This window comes from Elgaria multicarinata, chromosome 3 (genome assembly GCF_023053635.1).
Source record: "Elgaria multicarinata webbii isolate HBS135686 ecotype San Diego chromosome 3, rElgMul1.1.pri, whole genome shotgun sequence".
Classification (NCBI taxonomy): Eukaryota; Metazoa; Chordata; class Lepidosauria; order Squamata; family Anguidae; genus Elgaria; species Elgaria multicarinata.
In genome coordinates, this window is record NC_086173.1 from 150,392,803 (window position 1) to 150,414,346 (window position 21,544).

The 21,544-nt window shown below is 45.0% G+C and overlaps 1 protein-coding gene across 2 annotated transcripts; it reads left to right on the plus strand.

Annotated features, from left to right (window-relative positions):
• Positions 1-371: 371 nt before the first annotated feature.
• LOC134396013 (zinc finger protein 160-like) lies at positions 372-20,055 on the plus strand. 2 transcript variants are annotated; one of them, XM_063122334.1, is made up of 5 exons: positions 372-452; positions 5,416-5,547; positions 16,943-18,775; positions 18,875-18,947; positions 19,964-20,055. In XM_063122334.1, the coding sequence occupies exons 3-5, from the start codon at positions 17,032-17,034 to the stop codon at positions 19,995-19,997; spliced, it is 1,851 nt and encodes a 616-aa protein (XP_062978404.1). In that variant the 5' UTR covers positions 372-452; positions 5,416-5,547; positions 16,943-17,031; the 3' UTR covers positions 19,998-20,055. The 2 variants fall into 2 exon arrangements, with proteins under 2 accessions (XP_062978404.1, XP_062978405.1); XM_063122335.1 differs by lacking the exon at positions 18,875-18,947.
• The last annotated feature ends 1,489 nt before the right edge of the window (positions 20,056-21,544 follow it).

Consider the following 21,544-nt stretch of genomic DNA (forward strand, 5'->3'; position numbering starts at 1 on the left):
CAATTAACAGGGGAAATTAACATTACTAATTAATTAATGGTACCTAAGACAGAGCAAAGCCCTGAGCAACGCATTTTAAGGGCAGCGGCCTTTGCTATAAGACATCAATATGTGGTTTTTTTAAATCTGCAAAGTATTGGAGGCCCTTGGCATCCCTGAGCTTTGTTGGTGGAGGAAGAAATAAGCATGCCGAAGGGGAGACTACAATTCCCAGGAGCCTCTGCGGCTCCGTAAAAGGAAAGGACAGGACTACATTTCCCAGCAGTCCCGGGCTGCCTGGGTGCTTGTTACCAGGAGGGGTGAGGGCCTTCATTTGGGGGAATTGCTGGCTGATTAGGTCTTGGGACGTGGAGACGCTGCAGACCCGGGACGAAGGCAGCAGACTTTCAGGGTGGAGGTGGACCAATGCCCGCAGCCTGCAAAAGCACCTGAATCCCACTTTGCAAATGCCGGTAAGTGGGGAGAAGGGACCAGATTTTTTGGGGGGGGGCGTGTTTGTTCTCCTGGAGAGCCCCCTTGGCGTGGAGGCTTTCACGATGGCGTTACAAGAGGGAGCAGCGTTTCGGGTCCCTCCTCCTTTGTCCTTCTGGAAGGCGGGAAGGAAAGGAAGAGAACCGGAGAAGCTGGGAAGGAAGCCTGGAGGCCTTTTCAAGCTGGGGGAGCGTCTCTTGCTAACTCAGAGGAGAAAGCACGGAACGTACTAAAACGAAGGACACCGAATTATTATTATTATTATTATTTAATTTATTTATTTAGCACCATCAATGTACATGGTGCTGCACAGAGTAAAACAATAAAATAGCAAAACCCTGCCGCATAGGCTTACATTCTAATAAAATCATAATAAAACACTAAGAAGGGGAAGAGAATGCACCAAACAGGCACAGGGTAGAGTAAAACGAACAGTATAAAAGTCAGAACAAAATCAAGTTTTAAAAGCTTTAGGAAAAAGAAAAGTTTTTAGCTGAGCTTTAAAAGCTGCGATTGAACTTGTAGTTCTCAAATGTTCTGGAAGAGCGTTCCAGGCGTAAGGGGCAGCGGAAGAAAATGGACGAAGCCGAGCAAGGGAAGTAGAGGCCCTTGGGCAGGTGAGAAACATGGCATCAGAGGAGCGAAGAGCAATAGTGTTAGATGAGAGAGGAAAGATAGGAAGGAGCTAGACAGTGAAAAGCTTTGTAGGTCAACAGGAGAAGTTTATATTGGATTCTGAGGTGAATTGGAAGCCAATGAAGAAATTTCAGAAGTGGAGTAACATGGTTAGAGCGGCGAGCCAAGAAGATGATCTTAGCAGCAGAGTGGTGAACAGAAACCAATGGACTGATGTGAGAAGAAGGAAGGCCAGTGAGAAGAAGGTTGCAGTAGTCCAAATTAAAATACTTAAAGGAGTTAAACATTTAGTTTTCATAGAAAACCACACAGAATCAAAATATAAACTAACAAGTGGTTTTGGGGAACAGTTCCTATGACCCCCAACACAGTGGTTTCTAGGGATCATCTCCAAACATAAAAAGAAAACAGAATACAATAAAGAGAAGGTGACTGCAGTTTCATGCAATGCTTCATAGGCACCAGTTCAAAAAGACCAAAATAAGTGGAGGAGGGGTTGCCAAAAACTGCCACAGATTATTACCATGTTTACATCTCCCCCCCCCCCCCAACACCCTCTCCTCACAACAATGCAGGCCAGCATTTCAAAGTAGCCATAGGGATACACGGGAATGATACCACAAGCCCCTCAAGAACCAGATGAAGCTGAAAATGCTTGAGGAGGTTGAAATTAGCAATCCAAGCATCCTAAGACTCTGTGCTTGATACATGTTTCATTGCACTTGCCCCTGGCGCATAGCCATAATATGGGGTGTCATTCAGAATGGCCAAAGGAAAGCATTAGGCTGTCACAAGAGGCACGGAGAAAAGAGGGGGAGCCCCAAAATTCTTGTAGAGGCTTGTAATAACACTAAGCATCCTAACAGTTTTTGCTGCAGGAAAGCTCCATTGGCATGGCCCCTACACTGCACACGGGCACATGAGGTTTCTTCAGACTGGCCATAGGAAAGCATGGCGCTATCTGGCAGCCCCAGAAAAATCAGGGAGAGCCCCCAAATTCTCATAGAGGCTTGTAATAACACACTAAGAATCCTAAGAGTTTTTGCTGCAGGCGCGCATCGTTGGAATGGCCCCAACGTTGCGCACGGGCACATGAGGTTTCTTCCGAATGGCCATAGGAAAGCATGGCGCTATCTGGGAGCACCAGAAAATCAGTTGGAGCCCCAAAATTCTCTTAGATTTTTATTTTATTTTATTACATTTCTATACCGCCCAATAGCCGAAGCTCTCTGGGCGGTTCACAAAAATTAAAACCATAATAAAGAGGCTTGTAATAACACACTAAACATGCTAAGAGTTTTTGCTGCAAGCGTGCTCCATTGGAACAGCCTCAACATTGCATTGCATGGTGCTATCTGGCAGTCCCAGAAAATCAGGGGGAGCCCCAAAATTCTCTTAGAGGCTTGTAATAACACACTAAGCATGCTTAAGGTCTTATTAAAAACAACTATAAGAATGATTTTCTGGGGCTGCCAGATAGTCCCATGCATTGCTATGGCCATTCCGAAGAAACCGTACGTGCCCATGCGCGATGTGAGGGCCATTTCCACAGAGCACACCTTCTGCAAAAACTCTTAGGATGCTTAGTGTGTTATTACAAGCCTCTAAGAGAATTTTGGGGCTCCAACTGATTTTCTGGGGCTGCCAGATAGTGCCATGCTTTCCTATGGCCATTCGGAAGAAACCTCATGTGCCTGTGCGCAGTGTAGGGGCCATTCCAATGGAGCACGCTTGCAGCAAAAACTCTTAGCATGCTTAGTGTGTTACTACAAGCCCCTATGAGAATTTTGGGGCTCCCCCTGATTTTCTGGGGCTACCAGATAGCGCCATGCTTTCCTATGGCCATTCGGAAGAAACCTCATGTGCCTGTGCGCAGTGTAGGGGCCATTCCAATGGAGCACGCTTGCAGCAAAAACTCTTAGCATGCTTAGTGTGCTATTACAAGCCTCTACGAGAATTTTGGGGCTTCCCCTCTTTTCTCTGTGCCTCTTGTGACAGCCTAATGCTTTCTTATGGCCATTCTGAATGATACCCCATATTATGGCTATGCGCCAGGGGCAAGTGCAATGAAACATGTATCAAGCACAGAGTCTTAGGATGCTTGGATTGCTAATTTCAACCTCCTCAAGCATTTTCAGCTTCATCTGGTTCTTGAGGGGCTTGTGGTATCATTCCCGTGTATCCCTATGGCTACTTTGAAATGCTGGCCTGCATTGTTGTGAGGAGAGGGTGTTGTGGGGGGAGGGGCAGATGTAAACATGGTAATAATCTGTGGCAGTTTTTGGCAACCCCTCCTCCACTTATTTTGGTCTTTTTGAACTGGTGCCTATGAAGCATTGCATGAAACTGCAGTCACCTTCTCTTTATTGTATTCTGTTTTCTTTTTATGTTTGGAGATGATCCCTAGAAACCACTGTGTTGGGGGTCATAGGAACTGTTCCCCAAAACCACTTTGTTAGTTTGTATTTTGATTCTGTGTGGTTTTCTATGAAAACGAAATGTTTAACTCCTTTAAGTATTTTAATTTGTAGATGATCCCTAAACTCCTTCAATGGTTTCCTATGGCCATTCGGAATGACACAATGCATTTCAATGGCCATTTGGTGTCCTTCGGTTTAGTACGTCCCGAAAGCAGGAGGCGGATCGTAACTGCTCGGGAGGCGTAACGCTGCCTTCCTAAAGGGATGCTCCTGTGTCGCTCTGGAGGGTGCAATGTGTGCCGAATGCGAGCATCAGAAAGTCGGAAGGTGCCAAAAGCAGTCCAGCCCCGACCGCCCCCCTCTTCCTTCACCCCTCAGGTCAAGCTGGGGAGTTCGGGCACCACAATATCACGTGATGCGAAGAGGGCCCTAGGGCTTGCTGCCCAGTTCGCTGCAGGGACTTCACCACCAGCTGTGAGGAAGGCAAAGAGGCCAGTCAGGCTCTGTAGCCAACTTGAGGTGGGAGGAAGGAACAGAGAGAGCTGCCTTCTTCTCCTTGGTCCATCTAGTCCAGTATTGCCAACACTGACTGGCAGAGACTCTTCAGGCAGGCGTGTTTTTTTCCTGCCCTCCCTGGAGATGCTGGGGATTGAACCTGGGATCTCCTGCATGCAAAGCAGGTGCTCCATCGCTCATTTCACCCCGATCCCAAATATAAAGATGGGTGAAATTGTGGGCTAGCTCATGCCAATGGCTGCAGCCTCCAGTCAAAATTGCCTTGGGCGCATAGGTGCGTGACTGGAGTTGTATGTAGGATGAACTCTGTGAACTGAAGTTCGTGCGTCCATCACTTGATGTATTTGTGGTGCTTTCCACAGCCTCGCGTCAAAACATTGTGAACAACCCACAGTTCACAATAAACCATGGGTTCTCTTTATAGGATGTCTGTGGTTAACAAACCATGGTTTGTTAGCACAGCTTGGTTTAGACAATATTGTTACAGACAACTATTACATTTTGTAATGGCGGCTGTGCTGCTTCCTGCCTTTGTCCTGCACTCTGGTAGGTTTTTTTCCCTTCACGCGCTTAAAACATGATCTCTGCCTGACCAGGAAGAGTTTCTTTTTATTGACCTGGCTGGATATTTTCCTGGCATTATTATTTATTTATTTATTTATTTATTTATATAGCACCATCAATGTATTAGCAAAAAGGGGTACAGAAAATCTGAAAAGGAATTCTAGGTGCTAAGCCCATATTAAAATGCTTGAAGTTTGAACAGTACGCTTCAGTGAGAATGAGATGTCACATTCTAAGACATATTTATTTCTTTAAAACAAGGATATAGGATTGCAAGTCCCATTTTCCATCCCCATTGGCTAGGGCTGATGGGAATTGAAGTTCTCCAACATCTGGAGGGCTGCATGTTCCCTTCATAGACTTAACAATCTAAAAAGACCTTACACAGAAGGAAAAAGCCATAAACAAACCCTAGTTCAAAGCTGATTTATGATCCTGGTTTGTTTGGGCACAATAAACCATAATGCTAGGTTCAGAGGTAATATGAAGCTATCTCCCCTTCTTGGTTTGTTTACCTGCTCGCATAATGGATGGAATGAAGAGCTGCATGCACCAACATACTGCTCATTCACATGACTGGATTATTAAGCCAGGATTCCCGGCTTAGCATGTGTGAACGTGACCAGTGTTGGAGATTCTGGGGAAATTGGGATTAAGTCAGTTCTCTCCCTTCTCATAGAATCATAGAATAGTAGAGTTGGAAGGCCATTGAGTCCAACCCCCTGCTCAGTACAGGAATCCACCCTAAAGCATCCCTGATAGATGGTTGTCCAGCTGCCTCTTGAATGCCTCTGTTTTGTTTATGTAGAGTCAACCGACCTTTGATGATGTGGCTGTGGGGGGCGGAGCCTAGCAGTCGAATGATACAGTAAAGTTCTTCCAAGCTCCGGATGTCTGAAGCCTAGAAGCGCATTTATCTCCGTATGATTGGCATGATAAAGTGAGTAAATCTCAGCAGTATTATGAATCCTCCGTGAAGTTGAAGCACGTAAAAAATCCCTCTCAGTGTAGCCGGAAAAGCTAGTTTCGATTTGTGGCTGAGAAGGGGGAAACGCATGGAAGGTACTAAAAATAACTTTGATGAGACACAGACAGTTTAAGTGAAAGAACGTTATATCCTTATGTGAAAGCGAAGTACAGAGAGGATGCAAATTAACTCGCTCTGGGAATAAATCTTTGGTGGTGTAGGAGGTGGTGGGGGCAGCGAAGGGAAGAGCGAGTGAGCAAACTGAAGCAAACCCTGCTCAATGCAGGAATCCACCCTAAAGCATTCCCGACAGATGCTTGTCCAGCTGCCTCTTGAAGGCCTCTAGTGTGGGAGAGCCCACAACTTCCCTAGGTAACTGATTCCATTGTCGCACTGCTCTAACAGTCAGGAAGTTTTTCCTGATGTCCAGCTGGAATCCTTTAACTTGAGTCCATTATTCCGTGTCCTGCACTCTGGGAGGATCGAGAAGAGATCCTGGCCCTCCTCTGTGTGACAACCTTTTAAGTATTTGAAGAGTGCTATCATGTCTCCCCTCAATCTTCTCTTCTCCAGGCTAAACATGCCCAGTTCTTTCAGTCTCTCTTCATAGGGCTTTGTTTCCAGACCCCTGATCATCCTGGTTGCCCTCCTCTGAACACGCTCCAGCTTGTCTGCGTCCTTCTTGAATTGTGGAGCCCAGAGCTGGATGCAATACTCTAGATGAGGCCTAACCGGGGCCGAATAGAGAGGAACCAGTACCTCACGTGATTTGGAAGCTATACTTCTATTAATGTAGCCCAAAATAGCATTTGCCTTTCTTGCAGCCATATCGCACTGTTGGCTCATATTCAGCTTGCAATCTACAACAATTCCAAGATTCTTCTCGTTTGTAGTATTACTGAGCCAAGTATCCCCCATCTTGTAACTGTGCCTTTGGTTTCTATTTCCTAAATGTAGAACTTGGCATTTATCCCTATTAAATTTCATCCTGTTGTTTTCAGCCCAGCACTCCAGCCTATCAAGATCACTTTGAAGTTTGTTTCTGTCTTCCAGGGTATTAGCTATCCCACCCAATTTTGTGTCATCTGCAAATTTGATCAGTGTTCCCTTCACCTCCTCGTCCAAATCATTAATAAAAATGTTGAAGAGCACTGGGCCCAGGACTGAGCCCTGTGGTACCCCACTCGTTTCCTCTCCCCAGTTTGAGAAGGTTCCATTGATAAGTACTCTTTGAGTCCGATTCTGTAGCCAACTGTGAATCCACCTAATAGTTGTTCCATCTAGCCCACTTTTAGCTAGTTTATTAATCAGAATGTCATGTGGTACTTTGTCAAAAGCTTTGCTGAAGTCAAGATATATGACGTCCACAGCATTCCCACGGTCCACAAGGGAGGTTACCTTCTCAAAAAATGAGATCGAATTTGTCTGACAGGACTTGTTCTTGACAAATCCATGTTGGCTTCTAGTGATCACCGCATTGATTTCAAGGTGTTTACAGATTGACTTCTTTATAATCTGCTCCAGAATTTTCCCAGGGATGGATGTCAGACTGACTGGTCTGTAGTTCCCAGGTTCTTCCTTTTTGCCCTTTTTGAAGATAGGGACAACGTTAGCCCTCCTCCAGTCGTCCGGCACCTCACCCGTTTTCCATGATTTTGCAAAGATAATAGACAAAGGTTCTAAGAGTTCTTCCGCTAGCTCCTTCATTACTCTAGGATGCAGTTCATCGGGCCCTGGAGATTTGAACTCATTCAAGGAAATGAGGTGTTCATTGACCATTTGTTTATCAATCTCAAACTGTAATCCTGCCCCCTCAACTTCTGCTTCGCTTTTTCCAGGGGGGTCATAGACCCGCTTTTGGGAGAAGACTGAGGCAAAGTAGGAATTGAGCACTTCAGCCTTTTCTTTGTCATCTGTTATCAATTTGCCATCCTCATTAAGCAGTTGAACCACCATTTCTTTCCTCTGTCTTTTACTACTCACATATCTGAAGAAAGCCTTTTTATTGCTTTTAGCATCCCTCGCTAATCTCAGCTCATTCTGAGCTTTAGCTTTCCTGACACCATTTTGGCACTTCTGCGCCACTTGTCTGTACTCTTCTTTTGTAGCCTGGCCTTCCTTCCACTTCCTATATGTGTCCCTTTTTGTTTTCAGGTCATCTCTAAGCTTTTTGTGGAGCCACATTGGTTTCCTCTGTTGTCTTCTATCTTTTCCCCTTGTTGGAATTGTTTGTAACTGTGCCTTTAAAATTTCCTTTTTTAAATACTCCCATGTGGTAAATAACAGGCAAGGAGTCCAAACTGCATGAAGGGGAGGCATCCCATTTAGGCTACCCCGTCCTGGTTTTATTAAGAGCTACTTGGTTACATTCCTTGTTCACAGGCTATGATTGGTTGTTGCTTACATCATGTTAGTTGCTGACTGCCTCGTGCGCATAAGGTGTTTGTTAGTGTGTGTTCAGCATGAATATACCATACAAGGATCTAAGGAAGCGCGTGTTTATGGTGCCCTCTGTGTTGTATTGTACTCTCTGTGGCTCTTGCGTCAGCACATTCTTGACATGGTTAGCCAGTGTCAAGAAGTTCCTTAGCAAGGCCTATCTTATCATTGTTGTCCTTGTTCCAGCACATCTCAGTATGGCCTGCCAGTACTGAATGTGTACCAGAGACGAACAACAATAAACCCCACATCTCCCCCTTTTTATTCTTATAATTGCAAAGCCTTGTAAACATAATAAATTTGACGTTTGCTTGGTTTTGAAGCTCTGGGACGGCAAGAGGGAACACACCATGACATTAATCCTGGGATACATTGTAAGAAACAGCAGAAGGTGATTAATAAAAATACAATCAATACAGCATATTGAAATATAGTTTTGAACCATCCTGTTGGAAACCAGGACCATAAAAACTTCCACCATTCAGGTGCAATATCTTGTTTGACTTCATGTGCATATGTTTTAAGTAAGTCCAGTTGTTGTTGAATTCGGTTACTATTGTCTGTGAGATTGAAACAGCACATGTCTTTCACAGCTTCGCAGCCAAGATGTCTTTGTAACAACAAAAAGTCAATTGCAGCTCGATTGTCCAGTATAGCATGTCTTAAGTCCTGTTGTTCTTGAATCAAAAGTCCAATAGCAATGGAAGTACTGTTAATTGTCTTTGCTAGCAAACATGCCAAATGCCCAATTTGTTTGGCATTTCCCACAGCCAATCCAGGAACCCCGACAAGACTCATAGCCAGGGAGAGGTACTCTGCTGGACTCATGACAGTAACATTGCCATCACAAACTGCATTCATAGTCTCAGTCTCTCTTTGCTGTCGAGTGCTCTTAGTAGGCCGAGATGGTAGAATCACTGTCAAGCGACTAAGACGACATTGTGTTAAGGTTATATTAGCTGGTACATAATTATAAGTACGGGACCCACATGTGAAAAACCATCCAATTGGCAATATAATGTGTCCATAGTTACTTGTTACATTTTCTATTTTTGAACAATTCCACAGAGAAGGCCCTGGGGACAAACAGCCTTTTTGTGGACGGTGAATGGAGCAATTTACCATTCTAGCACATGTGTTATTCTTGTGGTTTACAACATATGGGGTGTATAACTATATAGCATCTTGGGGCAACTGGTATGTAGCAATTCCCCATTTGGCCATGGTATGATAATGAATCTCACTAAAGTTCATAAATTTACTCAACCCAGTAACGTTACCAAGAGAACCAGGAGCTTTGCATATGGGAATGAGACATGTACTAAGTAATCCATGCATATCTGGGGCATCAGAAAGACAGAAATCAGTGGTGTTTACTATTTTGGCTAACTTTATCCATACATTGTACTGCAATCTGTCATGTAGTGAAGTGCTTATAACTGGACAAGTTATACAGCTAAATAGCATAATTATTGTCAGCAAAGAATTAGCATTTAAGCAAGCAAATGCAGCAACTAGAAAATTCTCTGGAGTTGGATCAACGTGCTGTTGCTCCATTAATTGTTGAGCTTGGAGAGATAACGCCTTTATCTCTCCCCATGTTGGTTTATGTTTTTGGACGGGCGCCCTGCCACGTGCTTTCAGGGGAGTTGTAGGGAGAATTCCGGAATCGGGTTGGTCAATCCTTGATGCCACGACATGTTCTTTCCAGGGCTTCACACACCGTGCTGGAACCCACACTGGTCCTGTTGGAGTAAGTACAGCAGCATAACCCCGACCCCAAGTGATCAAGGGGACAGGGCCGTGCCAGACAGGATTAGGTAGCTGCCGGTACGTGACCAGCGGCTGCGGCAAAGGGGTATGCATTTGGAAATGTTGTTGTAATCGGGTAGTATTAGTTGGTAGGAGAACATTCAAATGGTTAATAGTGAACAACACTTTCGCTAGACATTCCTGGCGGGAGCCCAAACCAATGGGGATCCCTGCTTTTTGTTTTTGTTTATACGGGTTCAGCCTGTTTCCAGGTGAGGGGTAGGGCAGTATCTGCAGAGTGGCGTTAAACTGTGAAAGTAGGTCACGACCCCACAAATTGACATGTATTTCTAAAATTACCGGTCTGATTTGAGCTGTGCGAGGACTTCCAGGTGCAGTCACATTAATCCAGTGTGTACTTTGCTTGGAAACTTGGGGTCCGCCCACGCCCCAGACTGCAGGGGCTGGTTCCGTAGGCCACTCTGTAGGCCAAAGATGCTCTGAAATGACAGAAACATCGGCACCTGAGTCTAGGATTCCCTCAAATGATCTACCATTTAACTGGTAGCACCGCTTTGGTTTTTCAGTCTGAATGTGTTGTAGTACTGCTGCTATTTGAGGGTGGATTTGGTCAGTAGACCCAAATCCTTCAGTGTGCTGACAACTTTTCCCTCCCGCTGGCAATACATAAGGGATTAAGATGAGTTGTGCCCACGCATCTCCAATTCGTAATTTCATAGGGAGATGGCTCCATATTTGAACATAGATTATGCCTTGATAGTCTGAATCGATAACCCCTGGCACAATTTGGATACCTTGTTTACTGGCATCGGACCGAGGTAGAATGAGCCCAATAGTTTGATTAGGTAAGGGGCCTTGAAGTTGAGAGGGCATAAAAATGACTTCTCCAGGTAAGGTAATTTCTTTATCTTCAGTGTTACTTAAATCTATGCCTGCATTTCTGCTGGTAGCAGTGGGTGTTTTAAAGGCAGCTGCAGGTGTGGATAATGAAGCACCCTTATTTCCCGGGCTAGGTGCAGGCCCGTTAATTAGTTTCCTGCTTCTTGGTTCTCTGTACTTCTACACTGGTTTGCCCAGTGATACCCTTTTCCACATTTAGGGCAGGGTTTAGATGGCTTTGTCTCCTCCTCCCTTTTTATGAGCACCTCCTCCAGGAGCGCGACATTGGTTCTTAAAATGACCTGGCTTTTTACAATTAAAGCAGTTGTCACACGGCTTATTGCCTTGTTGGGGGGCTCCGGCTAACATGGCCATTTGGTGTATCTGAGTTCCAACATCTGCGCAAGTCTGGATCATGTCGGCCAACTCATAAGTTTGCCGAGTAATAACGGATTGCAAAACTTTACGGCAATCAGCATTGGCGTTTTCATAGGCTAATTTCTTCATTAGTTCTGCTTTTGCTTCCTCATTGTCAATTTGTCTCTGTAAGGCTTCCTTTAACCTGTCTATAAATTGATGGTAAGGCTCACTAGGTCCTTGGCGTGTGATAGTAAAGGATTTTGAGGGTTTTCCAGACACTGGCACCCTTTGAAACGCTTTCAGGATGCAGCGGTTAATGGCCTGAAAGGTTGGCATAGGCAGTTGCCCCTGAGCTTCTACTTCTGCAAACTGTCCACTGCCATACAACTGTTCTGCTGTTATTACTCCATTAGAGCTAAGGGCTATATGGAGTGCTTCTTTTCTATATTCACTGTCCCAAACTACATATTGGGCTGGATTCAGGATCATGCGAAATAAATCTTTCCAATCTTGAGGAAGCATAGTGTATCCATTTCCAATACTTTCCACCATGCCTTGAGCATAAGTAGAGCGTATGCCTGTCTCTTTAATAGCTTTATTCAATTCTTTAAGTACTGAATAAGGCAATGATGTCCAATGGACAACTACCTGTCCTTGGTCATTTTGATGTGAGGTTACAGGATAAGCTGAAGGAAAGTTATCAAGACCTTCAAACAACTCATCAGAGGTTAGTGTTCCCTTCCTCTTTTCCTCTTCAAAAGCCTCACGGACTTTACTAAGTTTTGGCAACACTTTACTATTTGCTTCTCCTCCTCTCAGCTGTGAAGCTGATGCAGGAGGCAATAACTGGGGCTATGGGAGTGATGTTTGAGAAATGGGAGCGATAAAAGATAAAGAGCTGGAGGATGCCTCGGTTCCTACCTTCTCCAGCGCATCTTTGCATCGCTGCCATAACAACAAGTGCTGTATGGGAGCTCGTGGTTCGGTATATAGGTGTGTACCTATTTTTACCCAATCTGTGAGCTGGAGTGTCCCTGCCTCGGGATACCAAGGGCACTGCAACCCTATTTCATTTACTAAGTCTCCAACATGACTAAGGGATACAGTTGTACAACCTTGCTGTTTTAAAATTTTATGTAACTCTTGTGCATGAAGCTTCTGCGGAGCTGACAATTCCCCCCCCCCAACTCACGATAAGGGAGCGTCGTAACGCTGAGGTGCACCAAGGCTATTCCAGCCGATGAGCAGGGGGCTTCTTGGATCCGATCACGTCGGGGTCACCAGATGTGGTAAATAACAGGCAAGGAGTCCAAACTGCATGAAGGGGAGGCATCCCATTTAGGCTACCCCGTCCTGGTTTTATTAAGAGCTACTTGGTTACATTCCTTGTTCACAAGCTATCATTGGTTGTTGCTTACATCATGTTAGTTGCTGACTGCCTCGTGCGCATAAGGTGTTTGTTAGTGTGTGTTCAGCATGAATATACCATACAAGGATCTAAGGAAGCGCGTGTTTATGGTTCTCTCTGTGGCTCTTGCGTCAGCACATTCTTGACATGGTTAGCCAGTGTCAAGAAGTTCCTTAGCAAGGCCTATCTTATCATTGTTGTCCTTGTTCCAGCACATCTCAGTATGGCCTGCCAGTACTGAATGTGTGCCAGAGACGAACAACAATAAACCCCACACTCCCACCCATCCTGCACTCCTTTTCTCGTTAGGCTCATTTGCCATGGGACCTTACTTATCATAGTTCTGAGTTTATTAAAATCAGCTTTGCTAAAATCCAGAGTACGTGTATGGCTACACTCAACTTTTGTCTCCTTCATAATCAAGAATTCAAGTATGACGTGGTCACTTTCCCCCAGAGTTCCCATAACTGCCACTTTATCCACTGAGTCATCCCTATTGGTCAATATCAAGTCAAGGATTGCCGATCCTCTAGTTCCTTCCTCCACTTTCTGTAGGAGAAAGTTATCACCCACACATGTCAGGAATTTCTTGGAAGGGCCACTTTTGGCAGTATTGGTCTCCCAACAGATATCAGGGTAATTGAAGTCCCCTATCACTACTACATCACACTTCCTTGAAACACTGGCAATTTGTTTCTCAAAAGTTTCATCCTCGTCTTCTCCGTGATTGGGTGGTCGGTAGTAGACTCCGATTGTCATGTTCTTTTTATTCCTTGCCCCATTTATTTTAATCCAGATGCTCTCGATGGGCTCCCAGTCTGATCCGCCTGTATTTCTGTGCAGGGATAGGTATTTTTAACATATAGTGCAACTCCACCTCCCTTTCTATTTCTTCTGTTCTTTTTGAACAAGTTATATCCTTCAATTGCTATATTCCAGTCATGGGAGTCATCCCACCAAGTTTCAGTTATACCTATCAAGTTGTATTTGCCTTCATGTAATAAGAGTTCAAGTTCATTCTGTTTGTTTCCCATGCTCTGGGCATTAGTATATAGACATCGAAGACCATGTGTTTTATAGTCTGGCTTTGTTCCTACATTGTTGCGGACACTATTTTGGGGCACTATTGGAGCTGTTCTCTGTACTGTGGTGCCTTGGCCTTCATCCATTGTTGCCTCGAGGTTTATGTCTCCCGTCCCCATAAGATTCAGTTTAAAGCCCTCCTGATCAAGTTCTTCATGCTGTGGCTGAACACATTCTTTCCAGCCCTTGTGAGGTGCAACCCATCCCTTGCCAGCAGTCCATGTTCCAAGTAGCGTAGCCCGTGGTCCCAGAATCCAAAATTCTCATGTCGGCACCACCTTCGAAGCCAGTCGTTCATCCAGAGTATTTTTGTTTCCCTTTCTAATCCTCTTCCAAGAACCGGGAGGATGGATGAGAAAACTACCTGGGCCCCAAAGTTCTTCAGTTTCCTTCCCAGAGCTTCATAGTCTGAAATGATTTCTTCGTAGCTCTGCTTGGCGACATCATTTGTTCCCACGTGGATGAGAAGAAAGGGGTATGTGTCCGTGGACTTTATGAGTTTCGGTAACCCTTCAGTCACATCTCTAATCTGTGCTCCAGGGAGACAGCACACCTGGCGAGTCCATGGGTCTTCACGACATACTTGGGTTTCAATCCTACGCAGCAAGGAGTCTCCCACAACGACTACTCTTCTCTTCTTCTTGGTTGACCTACCTTCTGCCTCTTGTTCATTGTTGCACGGTGTCTGCTGTACTTCTTCCTCTGCAAACTGTCCTTCAGACTCATCCTCCAGAAGCTGAAAGCGGTTGCTTAACTCTAATGGTTCCACTAGTGCAGAATGCCTTCTAGTTCTTCTGCTCCTAACTGTCACTCTTTTCCAGGGAGTTTCCTCTTCATTGCCTTTCCTCCTCTCAGCATACTCCACTTCTGCTTCAGCTGGCTGTTGCTCTTCAATCACGTGTGCTTCTTGTTGCTGTTGCAGTTCCACCGTTCGGTCTAAGAACTCCTCGTCTTCTCTTATTCTTTGGAGGGTGGACACTCGCCGCTCAAGTCCTCTCACTTTTTCTTCCAAGCTTGCACTTGTTGCAGGTATACGCCATGTTGAGCTCAGGCAGAAACACGAACATTGCACACCCTTTGCAGGTCACCACCTCTAGGGGCTCCTTTCCATCCATATTGTCTATTTCTACTTTGTTTTTTCCTTTCTGATTATAGTGGAATTGCCTTTACTTTGTCCTGTCCTCTCTGAAGGTACACAACTATATGAGTATGTCTTAAGGGAAAATAAGTATTTTTGGTTGGTTATTGTTTGTTTGTTTGTTTTGTGGGGTGGATGGGTTTCTCTTTATGTTTTTCTTTGTTCCCCACCTCTTTTTTTTTTCTTAGAGGCCTCCCCCTTGGCCTCCCCTGCCGAACTCCCCCTGTCAAACTCCTGTTTGCTCTTCTTGTTCGCTCTCTCTCTGGGAACTGGCTTACTTTTGTAGCTTCTACTTGAGCTGGGCCAGCTGCTCTTCCCTGCTTCTGCTCAGCTCCAAGTCAGGGAACAGAATGTTTATCCTAACCTTGTTAGGATGACATGCTAAGCCACAACAGTTAAGCATTTTGAGCTAAACTTCATGGTTTAGCGTGTTGTGTGAACCATGCCTTAGTGTGTCATGTGAACTATTCCTAACCATGGTGGCTACATAACCACAGTTTAAACACGCTCACTAATCATTTGCTGCAAAAGGATAGGCAGCTTAACCGTGGCTTAGCATGTTATATTTATTTTTATTTATTTTTATTTAAGCATTTTTATGCCGCCATTCAGCCAAAAAAGGCTCTCATGGCGGCTTACAAAAGTATTTCTTGACAGTCCCCGCCCACAGGCTTACAATCTAAAAGACATGACACAAAAGGAAAGGGGATTGGGAGGGAGGAGGAGGGAGAAAAGGAAAGCAAATTCAGGCACTACAATCTTAGTTGCAAAGTTCAGCAGTTACAGTTGACAGCAGGAGGGAGGGAGCTCTCAGCTGGAGCTGGACTCAGGCACGGTGGAGAGGTGCCTGGCTGCTGCTTCCTCCCTCACTGGTGTTGTCTCCACAGGCCCATTATGTACAATACCATCATGTTTTAAAAAATTTCTAAACCACCCAGAGAACTTTAGCTATTGGTCAATATAGAAGTTTAGTTATTTAGTATATCTTGAGATGGTGAATTCCATAAACAAATTAGAAATTGTAATAATCTAATACTGTACATAGTTTTTAGAAATTATTTGGAGAAGTAAATATCTGAATACCTTGTCTTAAACATCTTATTCATCATGCTAAAATAAAACATCCCATAACCCGTTTTTTCTTCATTTTTTCCAATTTTTTGAAAAAAAACCCCAAAAAGGCTTCCAAAACCCCCCCATTTTTCCCTGATTTTTTCCGGTTTTTTTCTGGGCCTTCACAACTCTAACCAAAGCTCAAGGGATATGAACATAAGAAGACCCCTGCTAGGTCAGACAAGGGCCCATCTAATCCAGCCCTCTCTTCACACAGTGGCAAACCAGCTGTTGACCAGGAACCCACAAGCAGGACATGATGCAGCAGCCACCCTCCCATCCGTGTCCCCGAGCAACTAGAGTATAAAAGCTTACTGTGTTTCATATTGCCGGTTGCACTTATCCATCAGGACTCAGCCATTGATAGCCTTCTCCTCCAGGAATTTATCCAAACCCCTTTTAAAGCTATTCACATTGGTGGCCATCACCACATCTTGTGTTAACGAATTCCAGACTTCAACAATGCGCTGCGTGAATAACTCCTTTTATCTGTCCTAAGTCTCCTTTTAGGCCTGGAGGAGAAGGCTATCAATGGCTACTAGCCCTGATGGTTATATGCTACCTCTGGTATTCGAGGCAGTAAGCCTGTGTGAACCGGTTGCTGGGGAACATGGGTGGGAGGGTGCTGTTGCACCTGTGTCCTGCTTTGTTGGTCCCTTGTCGACAGCCGGTTGGCCACCGTGTGAACAGACCACTGGGCTAGATGAACCCTCAGTCTGAGCTAGCAGGGCTCTTCTTAGGTTCTTATGCCTGCAAGGCCAAACCACCCCTCCACACTCCCTCTGGAGATCGGTTCTTTTCTTTATACCAGGGGCAGGGATCCTTTGGCCCTCCAGGTGATGTTCCCCTGCAACTCCTATCAGCCCAGCCAGCATGGCAAATGTTCAGGGATGATGGGTGTTGTGTATTTCCAGATGTTTTGGGACTATCTCACCCTCTTTTAAAGCCATCTAAACTAGTGGTTGATACCAGATATTGTAATCCAGTCATTGGATTTTCTGTTGTTGATTATTATAATTGTGTATGTGTGTTTTTGTACATAGGTATATTGATAGATTGTGTGTGTGTGTGTGTGTGTAGAAATGACATTATTTGTTTTATCTTGAAATAATGAATTCCACAAACAAATTATAGGAACGTTCAGTGCCTCTTTTCTGTTTTGCTTTTTATCCCAGGAGATGACTTGAGGAAAAACAACCAATGTTGCGTGTGTAGGAAGTGTTTTACTCAGAAACTTAATCTCCCCAGACACCAGAGAGCCCACATGGGAAGACCTAAACGGCACAAATGTTTGAGGTGTGGGAAAACGTTTGCTTCCCAGGCAAGTCTTTTAATTCACCACAGAGTCCACACTGGGGAGAAACCCTACAGTTGTCCAGAATGTGGGAAATGCTTTTCTCAGCAGCAGCATCTCGTGAAACACCAGAGACTTCACACAGGAGAGAAACCTTACAAATGCATGGAGTGTGACAAGTGTTTTGCTAATTCTTCTACCTTGGCGAATCACCAGAGTGTCCACACGGGCGAGAAACCCTACAAATGCATGGAGTGCGGAAAATGTTTCGCTTTTGGCTCAGGCCTCGTGGCACACAACAGAATCCACACTGGAGAGAAGCCCTATGCGTGTTCAGAGTGTGGGAAATGTTTCCGCTCCCGGTCCCAGCTTGTGAAACACCAGAGGGTTCATACAGGGGAGAGAAGCTACAAATGCATGGAATGTGAGAAATGTTTTGCTGTCAAATCTACCTTAGAGATCCACCAGAGAGTCCACACGGGAGAGAAGCCCTATAAATGCACCGAGTGTGGGAAGTGTTTTGCTTACCACTCGTCTTGTATGAATCACCAGAGAATCCACACTGGAGAGAAACCTTACCAATGTCCCGAATGCGGGAAATGTTTTTCTCATCAGCCAGATCTTAAGATCCATAAACGAGTCCACACCAGAGAGAAACCCTATCAGTGCTTGCAGTGTGGAAAATGTTTTGGTTATGAATCCAGTCTTGCGATGCATCGCAGACTCCACACCGGAGAGAAACCTTACAAATGCATGGAGTGTGGAAAGTGTTTTGTTCAGCAGTCGAACTTTGTGACGCACCAGAGAGTCCACACCGGGAAGAAACCTTACAAATGTATAGAGTGTGGGAAATGTTTTACTAATCCATCGGGCTTAGTGACACACCAGAGAGTACACACAGGAGAAAAGCCATATGAGTGCCCCAAGTGTGGCAAATCTTTTTCTCGTAGCTCAAGCGTTGCGAAACACCAACGGTCCCACACCGGAGAGAAACCCTATGAGTGTGTGCAGTGTGGCAAGTGTTTTGCTCACTATTCCGACCTTATGCTGCACCACCGAGTGCACACTGGAGAAAAACCTTACAAATGCTCAGAGTGCGGCAAGTGTTTTGCATCCCGCTTAGGTTTAGTGGAACACCAGAGAGCTCACACGGGGGAGAAGCCGCATAAATGCTTGGAGTGTGGGAAAAGCTTTGCTCGCCATTCAGGTCTTACAACGCACCAGAGAGTCCACACGGGAGAGAAGCCCTATAAATGTGTGGACTGTGGGAAGTGTTTTTCTCAGCAAACACACCTAGCAACACACAAGAGAATCCACACAGGGGAGAAGCCTTACAAATGTCCCGACTGCGGGAAAGGCTTTGCGCAGCGCGCACACTATGTGATTCACCAGACAATCCACTCGGGAGAGAAACAGTTCAAGTGCTTGGAGTGTGGGAAATGTTTCGCTCACAAGTTAACTTTGGTCATCCATCACAGACTGCATACGGGAGAGAAACCCTATAAATGCCTCGAGTGCGGGAAATGTTTTCTACAGCAGTCGCGTCTTGTGTCTCATGGACGGGTGCATACGGGAGAGAAACCCTATCAGTGCCCTGAGTGTAGGAAACGGTTCCGTTACCACAGTAATCTTGTGATTCACCAGAAGGTCCACATAGGAGGCAAACAGAACCAGACTAAGCCCCAGAAAACCCATACGAGCGAGAGGCGCTCTGGTAAGCTGCTTATGTATATAACAGAGGCTTGGAGGAGGAGGGGGGAGTCAATGTATTTTTTTATTTATTGCATTTACATTCCACCTTTTTTCCTCTAAGGAACCCAAGGCGGTGTACATAATTCTCCTCCTCCTCTCCATTTTTATCCTCACAACAACAACAACCCTGTGAGGTAGGTTAGGCTGAGAGTCTGTGACTGGCCCAAAGTCACCCAGTGGGTTTCCATGGCCAAGTGGGGATTAGAACTTGGATCTACCAACTCACAGTCCACACTACACCACACTGGCTCCCATTGCTGTACTCTCTGCTCACGGACACACTGGGATTGTTCACACAAAATGTAAACCCACACTGAGTGGTTGAATGTGGGTTGTTATTGAACCAAGGGTTAGCATTTTGTCTGAAGCCTCAACATTTTCCACAGGATGGCTTGTTAACCACCCTGAACAACCCAACAACAACCCATGGGTTCTTTCTCTTTTTCCTCACTCCTTCTGCCACCCCTTCTCTCTCCTTCCTTCCTTCCTTCCTTCCTTCCTTCCCACCCTTTATTTATTTATTTATTAATTACATTTCTATACCGCCCAATAGCCGGAGCTCTCTGGGCGGTTCCCTTTCCCTGTCCTCCCTGCTCTCTGCCACTCCCTTTTGTTTCTCACTCTTTGCCATCCGTTTTCCCTCATTCTTTCTGCTACCCCTTCTCTCTATCTCTAGCATCCCTTTTTCTCTCCCTCTTTTTTCTTGCCCAGCAGGCTACCAGGGAAGAGGCAGATTGCTCCTGTCAGAGCTCTGAACTGATCACATCCAGAGGGCTCTTGAAATAAGGCCGAGGGCCACATGAAATTAGGCCTAGCGCTGCAGGTCGCCCAGCCGGTATACACAACTGCGGGCAGACCCTTATTTAAAGGGACAGCTCTGCTTCTATCAACTTGTCCCTCTCTTGTAATTCTTTCCCAAGCTGTGGCCTTCCTCATGGTTAAAGCTTTGGCTGTTGGGCGGTATAAAAATGCAATAAATAAATAAATAAATAAATAAAGATGAAGAGTGACAAGGAAAAGCTAATCTGCTGTTTCATGTTGTCACAGTGTCAAATCATTCTCTCATTTCAATTTACTTTCCTCCCTGCTCCCCAACCCTTCTCCAGGATCTGAGTTGGTAATTCTCTGATTTTATTTCTTGTCATTCCAGCACAAAATTCGAAGATGGGGCATTCCTTTCCTAAGAGTGGAAAACATCAAAGCCACCGCCGCACAGGAAAGAGAACTGTATGAACGGCTTTTATGCAGAGAAACAAGGAGCTAATTGCTGCAAAGGGAGGTAGCTAGCTCTTATACACTATCTTTTCTGGTGTCACATACGCAGACACCATCTAACAGGAAATTTCTAGCTGAAAAGTCCAATACTTGGCATGTTCTTATTTGGGGGAAAGAGTGAATGATAGGAGATAGTGGGTAGAGTAGGCAGGGTTACATAGGATACTGGATTGTAACAAACAAGTATTGCAATAAATGAAACCATAAGATTTATAAACTGCATGAATTTAATTATTGTTAAATAAAAGTTATTTTGTTTCAGAAATTGGATTCTTAAAGTATTTATTTATTTATTTATTACATTTTTATACCGCCCAATAGCCGAAGCTCTCTGGGCAGTTAAAAAAATTAAAACCATTATGAACATAATAAAACTTCCAACAATCTAAAAACCCAAATACAAAATACAATATAAAAAGCACAACCAGGATAAAACCACACAGCAGAAATTGTTATAGGATTAAAACACAGGATTAAAATAGCAAAGTTTAAATTTAGGTGTTAAAATACTGAGAAAATAAAAAGGTTACACAGTGTTATATGGTGGCAGCAGTGAAGGAAAAGAGTGAACAAATCGTCTTGGGCTGGTTGCAGTGAGGCCAAAAGGAGGCAGTGAGCAGCATTATGATGATGTAGTCCATGGTTGGGATCCTTTTATTATAGGGAGAAGTAAAGGAGACCCAAAGGGAATGATCAAAGACCTAAGAAAACACAGCATCCTCGCATCTTTTGAGAGCTGCCTTTCACCACCCATCCATGCATTACCCTCATAATGAAAGAACGAGTATAAATGAGACCTGCATGGCCTGTATTAGCCTCATGGGTTCCAGTAGCCAGTAGGGCTTCAGCTGGAGAGTTCCTTTCACCTAACTAGAATCATAGAATAGTAGAGTTGGAAGGGGCCTATAAGGCCATCGAATCCACCCTAAAGCACACCTGACAGATGGTGGGGGTGATGTCAGTGGGGTGGTGATTCCGCTCCTGGTTTCTGTCAGAACCCTAAAGGAGCTCTCTGAGGTGCTTCCCCACATTGGATAGCTCCTTCGGAGTTCCCACTAACACCAGAGCCACCAGCCTCCCATGCATCTCACCCTTGACTTGTCTCACGTTCCTCTCACGGAGAGACCCAGAAGTGTATGCCGGCAGGGAGCCAAATCCTTTTCAGTGGTGGTAGCAGCAGCTGCGGCAGCTTCCTTCCTTCCATTTGGGGGAGGTTGCTCTACAGAGCATGCGGCTCTAGGATTTCCCTAGCTACACCTCAGAAATCATTCGGACAGACATCTTGAACTTCAGTCTTGGGGGCCAAATCTGGACCTCCAGGATTCCATAGAAGGCCCGGGCCCCTTCCTCTGGCCCCGCCCCATTTCATAGAACCATAGAATGGTAGAATTGGAAGGGGCCTATACACTCATTGAGTTCAACCCCCTGCGCAATGCAGGAATCTACCTTAAAGCAT